The sequence below is a fragment of the Alligator sinensis genome, unplaced genomic scaffold, assembly GCF_000455745.1.
Source record: "Alligator sinensis unplaced genomic scaffold, ASM45574v1 scaffold210_2, whole genome shotgun sequence".
Lineage (NCBI taxonomy): Eukaryota > Metazoa > Chordata > Crocodylia > Alligatoridae > Alligator > Alligator sinensis.
This window is the reverse complement of record NW_005841946.1, coordinates 2,108,041-2,117,098: the sequence shown is the minus strand read 5'-3', so window position 1 is coordinate 2,117,098 and position 9,058 is coordinate 2,108,041. Positions and strand designations below refer to the sequence as shown.

The window sequence follows — 9,058 nt, the reverse complement described above, 5'->3', positions numbered from 1 at the left end:
TCTTTCCCTGGTACTTTTCCCCCCGGTGCTGGCAGCCGAACACGTTAATCCTCAAGAACGGGAGGAGGTAGAGCGTGCTTTCACTCACGGCTCCGTTCTGTAGCCAGGTTATGCTTCAGTTTGCCTATATTCTTAATAAACCACTGCGTTTTGCCAAAGCAGCTTCTCTCCAAGGTTCCCAGGGCGCTACACGACCAGCATCCCTGACCAGCCTGCATGCATCACTCCCATTTCACAGATAGGGACACCGAGGTTCAGAGAGGTTAAAGCACAGCAAGGGAAAGGCACTTCGCAAGTCAGTGGCAAAGTCTGGGATAAAACCCGTGCCTTCAGTAATCTCCTGCCTTGGGAGGTGCCACAAAGCTATTAGACAGATGGGGACCAGCTTAAGCTCAGCGGGTTGACACTGACAGCCCTGCAGATTCCAGCAATAAACTCCTGTGTATCCTGGCTAAACCCTGCTCAAAGCAGAGCATCAAGGAAAAGTGGATTTTAATAACACCGCCAGGTTCCCAGGAGCGCAAGATCGACTGTATTTTATTAAGCTTCCTTTCTGCAAAGCTCATCTTTAATCCCAGGTGCTGTGAAGAGCAGGGTGTCTTCAAAGGCTGGGGAGTGCTGTCTGGGGGAGGAAATGTCTTATTGATCTTATTTATTCACAGAAGGGCAGTAACATCTACAAAGCCACCTATTGCTATGAAAGAAAAAACTGCCTGGCCTCACAGAGAGAGCAGGAAGGCAAGTCGCATCCAAAATAAGCCAAGGCCACAGCAGTGCTTGGACAGGGCCTTCTAACTGCAGGCACCTGTTTCTGGGGAGCCCGGCCTGACTTTCACAAGCGCTGGGAACCCCGCTTCCAACAGCGTGTCCACAGCCTGAACCAAATTTAGCAGAAGGCAGGGTAGCACTGTACCTTATAGGCTAATTAAGTCAGGGCTGTATAGCATGAGCTTTGGTAAGCATCAGACGCTGTGCCTTCTGCCTGACTGCAGGCAAACACGGCTGACTACCTCCGTGCGAACAGGATTTGCTGTTTGCCCAGGGAGAGCCCAGCACTGCAGGATGTTGCTACCATGCCACCTGCAACCCCCTCAGTGCTTCAGGAGACACAGCCCCCTCACCTCCCATCCCCATTTCTGCCCAGGTGGGATGGGGACAAAAGGCGCTCTCTGGGAACGATTGTGAACCACCTAGGGTTGACATGGGGCTTTCGAGCTTCTCTGTGCCTAGCGAGATGCCCGGGGCTGCCGAGGCCAGCCTCGGTGGGAGACCACAGTGGCATGCATTCCCAACCCCAGGCAACAGTGTGATCCCTCAGCAAGGCCTGGACACCAACTGCTTTTGGGAATGTCCCCCACCACAGTGACTGGCTCGCTCGCTTCCCACCGAAACCCTGTTAAAGGCCGCCGAGTGATTGCATCTGCAGCCCGATGGAGTGCACTGACCTGCCAGAGTCAGGAAAACCCACTGAACTGTTGCTTGATGTCTTCATAAAGAGTTGGCACGGTGCCTTCCAATTTCACTCGTGCAGCGGGGTCCCTGCACAGCCGGGAACCCTCCTGTTGGCCCAGGGGGTCTATTCCTCCCAGCCAAGCTGCCCTGACTCACCGCCTTGCCCCTCCAAGTTTTACCCAGCAAGGTCAGTCATCCGATCAGGAGCAATGGAGCCAGGGGGTGGGAGGGGAAGTCTGAGGAGACTGGATGAAATACTTGGCAGGCACCATATCATCAGGCCTTTTGCAATATCAAGCACCCCTGTGAAACCAGAAGATGCCACTGCGCCCCCTTCACTGATGGAGACACCAAGGTCTAGAGCGGGGAAGAGACCTATCCAGGGTTTTGGTGCAAATCTGCAGCAACTAGGGGACTAGGACTACCTGGCCCTGGGTTGGACCCCAGAAAGGAAGAGGAGGGATTAAAGGGGACAGAGAACAGAGCAGCCAGAGGTGGGGAGAAAGAGAGAGCAGCTGACAGGAGTGCTGTTAACAACACTTCTCCGGGTCCTGCATGAACTCGCTGCCTCCTTGTCTCATCTGCTGGTCAGGGGGTGTTGCACGTGGAGGAGAGCCTGCCCCAGGCCTTGGTTGCTGGGGCTGCCTCTCGTTCACAGGGAAGAGACCCTGGAGGCCTCTGGTGCAAAGCCCAAGGGGCCATGGTGGCAACCCTCCTCCCTGCACAACCCTCAGCTGGCAGCAGCCGGAGGGTGTCTACGGAGAGTCCCTCTCTGGTGCCTTGGCAGTGGGGAGCTCCCCAGAGAGCCCAACATGCTGGGTGCCCTATTGCCCTGCAGCCTGGGAGCCATCGAGCTGCTCTCCGGGGGAACTCCACGTGGAGGGCGTCTAGGGCGATGGGGCCGACTGGGGCACCGGCAGGCCTCGCATGATACAGAATTGGTCTCAGCCCAGTAAAGCAAACAGCTCCAGCCCGTCAGCACAGAGCTATGCAAGAGCAGTAGCAGCACAGACAGACACCTGGCCCTGGCGTTCACAATCCCCGCTCCATGCTGCTTCAGCTCAGCCGTTCCCCTCCTACGCCCCACAGCGCTGCGTTGCACGGCGCTCCTGCCGCATTTTGTCAGTCATTTGCCAGATGAAAGGCAGGCGTCTTGCCCCAGGACTTGATTCTGTTGGTATTGATGCACATCTTGGGAAGGTTTCTCACCCACGAGCAGAAGGATTAAGCTTAACCTGAGCTGCTGCTGCAAAAGCACCAGAGATGCCCACCGTAGGGTGACAACGCAGCCGCCCGGCTATGGCGTCACTGCAGTCAGAAGCTTGCGACGCTAGTGGGAAGATAGCAAAATCCTTTGAGGAAGGACTGTCTCTCTGTGTAGCCCCTAAAGTGGCTCAAGGGGCATCTGTCTGGCCCGGAGAATTTATGTGGCCTGGTCAAAGTCAGGGAGGGAGTCAGAGCCACACTGCCAACGCACCCTCACCCCAACTAAACCATCAGACTGCATGCCTAGTGTCCATCAGGTCTGTACGGGCTTTCAGTGCATGAAAGGGATCACTGCCTGCAGCTCTGTCTACTGCAGGATAGGACAGAACAAAGAGCAATGGGTTCAAGTTGCAGCAAGGGAAGTTGAGGTTAAATGTCAGGAAAAACTCTCTCACTAGGAGGGTAGTAAAGTACTGGAACAGGCTCCCCAGAGAGGTGGGGGACTCTTCACCCTTGGAGGTTTTTAAGACCTGGCTAGACAAAGCCCTGGCCGGGACGATCTAGTTGGGCCTGGTCCTGCTTTGAGCAGGGGCTTGGACTAGGTGATCTCCTGGGGTCCCTTCCAACCCTCATTTTCTATGCTTCTATGACCGAGGTGGATAATCCAGTCAGTCATTTCCAGTCTCATTGAAAGAGCACTGAAAAGATGTTGACAGGTGCTGCACTAGCACTGACACTGCTTTGCACAACTGAGGCTAGTGGAAACAGGTGCTGAATGCTAGCTCCATCTCCGCACCAGCCTGCAAAGCTGGAGAATCCCTGCCAGCTCAACTCCCTGCAGCACAGATCAGACCAGCCCTACAAGGATTTTGTAGGACTAGTTCATCTGCTGAGGATGGAAGCCCACAGAGAGATGATTTTGTGATGAAGCAATTGCTCCTGAAGGAGATTGCAGGATGATCCTCCCATGAGATTAATTTGTGGAGAGAGAATGATGAACGTCTGAGGAAAGGGGCAAGCTTCACCCTAACATGCATTCCCTTTAGCAAGCAGAATCAGATTTGTATATAAATTATGTAAATGAAATTATCTGAGGCATCTTTGGTTGCTTTGGCTTGAGAGAGCAGCTTCTGGAAAGGATCAAGCTGAAGGTTGCAGATTTATAAAGCAGTTTCTTGATCAATTTTAAATTCTAAAGCATTATTAGCCTTCTCATGCCATTGTCCAGTAGAGGGAAGCTGGGACTTAGGAGGCAAACAGCAGCTAAATGGAAGTCTGCAGTGAAACCAGCCCTGGTCACTGGTGGCGTTGCTTGCCAATATCTTACTTTGGTGAAGAAGGGGTTTTGGTTTTATATCTTAAAGAGAGAAAAGGAAAGAGGAAGAGAGAAGGGAAGAGAAGACAAAGACCTGGAAAACAGAAAACAATTAGAGCCGAGAGCCAAAATATGGACCCTGGAATCCACACCAGGGGCAGGCAATTATTTTGGGTGGAGGGCCGCTTACTGATTTTTGGCAAGCCATCAAGGGCCACATGAGAGGCAGACAGGGGCAGATGAATATTAATTTTCTAAATTTTTTAGGGGCCCCGCGGGCTGGCGGGCCACATCCTGCCCACAAGCTGCATTTTGCCCACCCCTGATCCACACCCTGCTTCTGAGATGATCCAAAAACAAAAGTGCCTGTTGACAAGCTAAAGCACGTGCAAGTTGAGGACAAGATAGTAGAGGTCCCATACAGAAAGCAAGGCCTTTCCAGCATCATATCTAAACCAGCTTGAACACTGTCTCTTCACCATTTTTCCTAGTTAAAAGGGTATCAGAGTGACCTTGAAGGAAGAGCAGCAGGATAAAGGACGTCTTCAGACGGGAGAGAAAGCAGTTCCATTAGCGTACCAGTGGTGACCAAGCCTGTGAATTAAAAAGCCCGCTGGTTTCCCTGGTGCATTCAATAGCTGTACAGAATTATTCTGATCTCTGAGAATCTTCTACAGAACAAGGGTCTGAGCCTGTGGCTGCAAACACGCTCCAAAGTGAGAGAGGGGCCCTGGGGTGGAAAGTCGGGGAATGGTATGGAAGAAGTTCAGCAACACTGTTATAGGGGGTCCTCATGACATCAATGTCTCCAGGATTAGTCTAGCATGTAGAAACAGACTATTAATACTCCAGTTAACCCATAGTCAGAGTCATTTTCATGCAAGAGATGCAAGGAGCTCTGCAATGATCTCATTTTTCACTTGAAAGAGGTCAGGGAGGTGGAAAGATGTGGGATTTTAGCAGTAGGCAAAACATGACACCATGAACATTGATTTGTATTCAAACCGTGGGACTGTATTAATAGGGGGAAATGGATTTGGGGGCTGTATTAATGGAACTCAGTACCCGAGGCATCTCTGGCACCTGTTTTTCTACCATGTGATGGAGAGCAGCTAATTTGTGGACGGACTTGCACAGAACTCAGTGATGGCTGTGGCGTGCTGAGTGGCTCCCCACACCAAGCTAGGGGAACAGTAGAGATGCTGGAGGGTAGGGCTCAGATTCAGAGTGGCCTGGACAAAGTGGAGGATTGGGCCAAAAGAAATCTCATGAGGGTCATCAAGGACAAGTGCAAAGTCCTACAATCCCATGCACCGGTGCAGGCTGGGGGCTGACTAGCTGGGCTGCAGCTCTGCAGAAAAGGACCTGTAGGTGACAGTGGACAATAATCTAAATAGGAGCCAGCAGTGTACCAAGGCTAATGGCATCCTGGGCTGCATTAGTAGGAGTGTTACCAGCAGATTGAGAGAAGTGATTCTTCCCCCTCTATTCAGCACTGGGGAGGCCACATCTGGAGTCCCGTGTCCAGTTTTGGGCTCCCCACTACAGAAAGGATGTGAACAAATTGGAGAGAGTCCAGTGGAGGGCAACAAAATGGGTCAGGGGCTGGGGCATGTGACTTATAAGGAGAGGCTGAGGGAGCTGGGCTTATTTAGTCTGCAGAAGAAAAAACTGAGGGGAGATTTAATAGCAGCCTTCAAGTACCTGAAGGGGGGTTTGAAAGAGGACAGAGCCGGATGAATCCCAGTGGTGGCAGATGACAGAACGAGGAGCAATGGACTCAAGTTGCAGCAAGGGAAGTTTAGCTTAGATATTAGGAAGAATTCTCTCACTAGGAGGGCAGTAAAACACTAGGACAGACTACCCAGAGAGGTGATGCACTCTCCATCCTTGGAGGTTTTCAAGACCCAGGTAGACAAAGCTTTGGCTGGGATGACCTAGTTGGGGCTGGTCCTGCTTTGAGCAGGGGGCTGGACTAGATGCGACCTCCTGAGGTCCCTCCCAACTCTAACTTTCTATGATTCAGTTGCAGGATTGGAATACAAAAATCTTTATTTTCTTGCACTACAGGGCATCCTTTCTGAGAGAATTTAACTGCAATCCCAGATCTCACTCATCTGTAGGGTATGGGACGTTCACAAATTAGGAATAACAGAAGGTTTCCAGAGGGAAACATTAGCAGATTGTATCAAACAACACTGTAAAATGGTTTACCTTCATGCCTGATTTTCCATATGTCCATTTTGCTTTGATGAGAGAACCGCTCCTGCAATTCCATGTTTTTGAGATCCCCCAGAGATTGTGGGACAGTAGCAGCAGCTCTTGCTGCAGCCCTTTGCAATGCTCCTCATCCTGAATTTGGCAAGACTTCGCTAAAACGCTTGAATGATTTTGCTCTCCTATAGAGTTTGCCCCTGTGCATCTCAAAGGGCTTTGCAGAGAAGAATAGAATATCAGTGTCCATTTTAGAGAAGGCGAATGGAGAAGTGACTACCTGGTTTCACCCTGTGGACCCGCAGCAGAGCCAGGTCTCCAGGCTAATTCACTAACCATTAAGCATCACTGCTGCCTTGTCAGCTGGCTAGTCCTGCCTGCTAGCTGGAGGAGGCGAATCAAGCCTTCCTCTCCCCACTGCTAGGAGCACATCAGGCAGAATCAGCATTGTGAGCTGCCGAACGGGGAAGCTTTTTATACGTGCCTTTGTACAGAAACACAATTCAGTCCACTGCTGTCCATAAACACATCCCTAATTCTACTCCTGCCACGGATCCCCGGGGAGCTACCCCCAGTGGTAAAGGTAAGGGTGATCTAGTACAAGCACTGTTAGGAGTAGGTTGGTGTATGGTTCTCCCCCAAGCAACAAGCACTTCTCCTACAGGCCTGGATACATTTCCCCCTTCACCCAAGAGCTATTCCCCTTTAGATCAAGGAAACTACCACAAGCTGCCTTCAGTTGGCCACTGCTCTCTGCATCACCTCAAATCTTGCCTTTGAGGATTGTAAACAGGTGATCTGCTTTTCCCCCAGCTCTGCCCAGCCAGCTACCAGATCACTGCAACCTTTCAGGCTCTCAAACACCATCTTCCAAATAATGAATCAAAACAGTCCTGCTCAAAGCATTTAATTTGAGGTGGAGTGATATGAATCGTCTCTCATAATAAAAATAAAGTCCTGTGGAGCAACTCATGGATGCTTATTAGTACAGCCACTTGACGATGCAGTCAGCCATACAGGGAAACTAATAGGAACTGATGGGAAAAATACTTGATGAGGACTTACCTGTTTCAGTAAAGGGTACAAGGTCTAGTGATTGGATTAATCTGCCATTTCTAGGATAAAAACTTATAACTAAAAACAAACTGCGTAGAAAATAAGACCGCCAACCCTCCCCAAAGTTTTTCCATCTTTATTGCTGTCAGTCATAGCAGCTTGTACTATGCCCTGCTTGCTTTCACTCCAGCTGGGAGATGCAGCAGGGATACACCCAGTCTTTCCAACTGTTGCTCATTTGCAAAGAAGAGCCCTGGTGCTGGATTAATTATCAGTGTCTGGTGCTCTAATGAGAAAGGGTTTTTGCACAGTGCCTCCCTCTAAGACTCACCTGTAAAGTTCTTTTAGTGGAAAGTGCTCTGTAAACACTAGGTATTAACATGGACCATAGAAAACCTTGCTCCATATTTCCAGCTCTTGCTCATCTTTTATAACAGTAGCTTGAGATGACCTCCATCTCCCTCATACAGCTTGCTTCAGGGAAGCAAGCAGATAATTGCACCCACCCCCCAGAAACAAAAAGCCCATCATAATCAGCAGGTTTATGACCTCTGGAAAGTCACAGCAGAAAGATCTCTGGAGATTCTCCACAGCCATTTTCAATGAAAGGAAACAATGGGGTTGGGAAAGTCTAATCTACCTTCATTTAAGGGTTTAATGTGTGCAACCTAGAAGAGGGGAAATGCCCACTGTCACTGCAGCTCTTTCCTTATAGTGCCAGGTAGTGCCATGGCATTGCACTAGTTTGCACCATACCTCTGACAGGATCCCTGCAGAGGGGGAAATGCCCTGGTGGAAGCCAGAGTTGCAGATTGCATTGCCTCTGTGCATCTCCCTAATGCAAGCCAGCTGCAGCTAACAGAGTAGCTGCTGCCCTGGGTGAGACATCAGTGAACCAATAGGATCCCAGAAGATTCCCGTGGCTACTCCAATCAGGTGCAGAGACAGGATAGGGGTGGAGCTAGAACCCCCTTAAATAGGCACTGTGGCATGCTAGGACATGCTATTCAGCTGGCAGGGCATCTGAGTGGGTTAGTTTTTGTCTTCACTCTCCCAGGTAACCCACTATGGCTGAAGAAGAGATTGCAGCGCTGGTGGTTGACAATGGCTCTGGTATGTGTAAAGCTGGCTTTGCAGGGGATGATGCACCCCGGGCTGTGTTCCCTTCCATCGTGGGGCGCCCCAGGCACCAGGGGGTCATGGTGGGGATGGGCCACAAGGACAGCTATGTGGGAGATGAAGCCCAGAGCAAGCGAGGCATTCTGACCCTGAAGTACCCCATTGAGCATGGGATTGTCACCAACTGGGATGACATGGAGAAGATCTGGCATCATACCTTCTACAACGAGCTTCGAGTGGCCCCTGAGGAGCACCCAATCCTGCTTACAGAGGCTCCCCTGAACCCAAAGGCTAATAGGGAGAAGATGACTCAGATTATGTTTGAAACCTTCAATGCCCCAGCTATGTATGTGGCTATCCAGGCTGTGTTGTCCCTGTATGCCTCTGGCCGTACCACTGGCATTGTCATGGACTCTGGGGATGGCGTCACCCACACCGTGCCCATCTACGAGGGCTATGCCTTGCCACATGCCATCCTGCGTCTGGACTTGGCAGGCCGCGACCTGACTGACTACCTCATGAAGATCCTGACAGAGAGAGGCTATAGCTTCACCACCACAGCTGAGAGGGAGATTGTGAGGGACATCAAGGAAAAGCTGTGCTATGTGGCTATGGACTTTGATGTGGAGATGACCACAGCTGCATCCTCTTGCTCCCTGGAGAGGAGCTATGAGCTGCCTGATGGCCAAGTCATCA

The 9,058-nt window shown here is 50.8% G+C and overlaps 1 protein-coding gene and 1 long non-coding RNA gene across 3 annotated transcripts in view; one reads left to right on the top strand and one right to left on the bottom strand.

Annotated features, from left to right (window-relative positions):
• The window catches only part of LOC102371116, a 39,164-nt gene extending 31,540 nt beyond the window's left edge, over window positions 1–7,624 (bottom strand). The window contains exon 1 of one of the 2 annotated variants that reach the window (XR_323397.1): window positions 7,575–7,624. This is a non-coding gene — a long non-coding RNA (uncharacterized LOC102371116). Of the gene's footprint in view, window positions 1–7,252; window positions 7,401–7,574 lie in introns of those variants that run through there. The other variant, XR_323396.1, reaches the window with a different exon arrangement.
• Window positions 7,625–8,258: 634 nt separating this feature from the next.
• The window catches only part of LOC102370707 (actin, cytoplasmic type 5-like), a 2,436-nt gene continuing 1,636 nt past the window's right edge, over window positions 8,259–9,058 (top strand). The window contains exon 1 of the mRNA XM_006020080.3: window positions 8,259–9,058. This exon is cut by the window's right edge and continues 1,636 nt beyond it. Coding sequence (XP_006020142.1) covers window positions 8,311–9,058 — 748 coding nt within the window. The 5' untranslated portion in view covers window positions 8,259–8,310.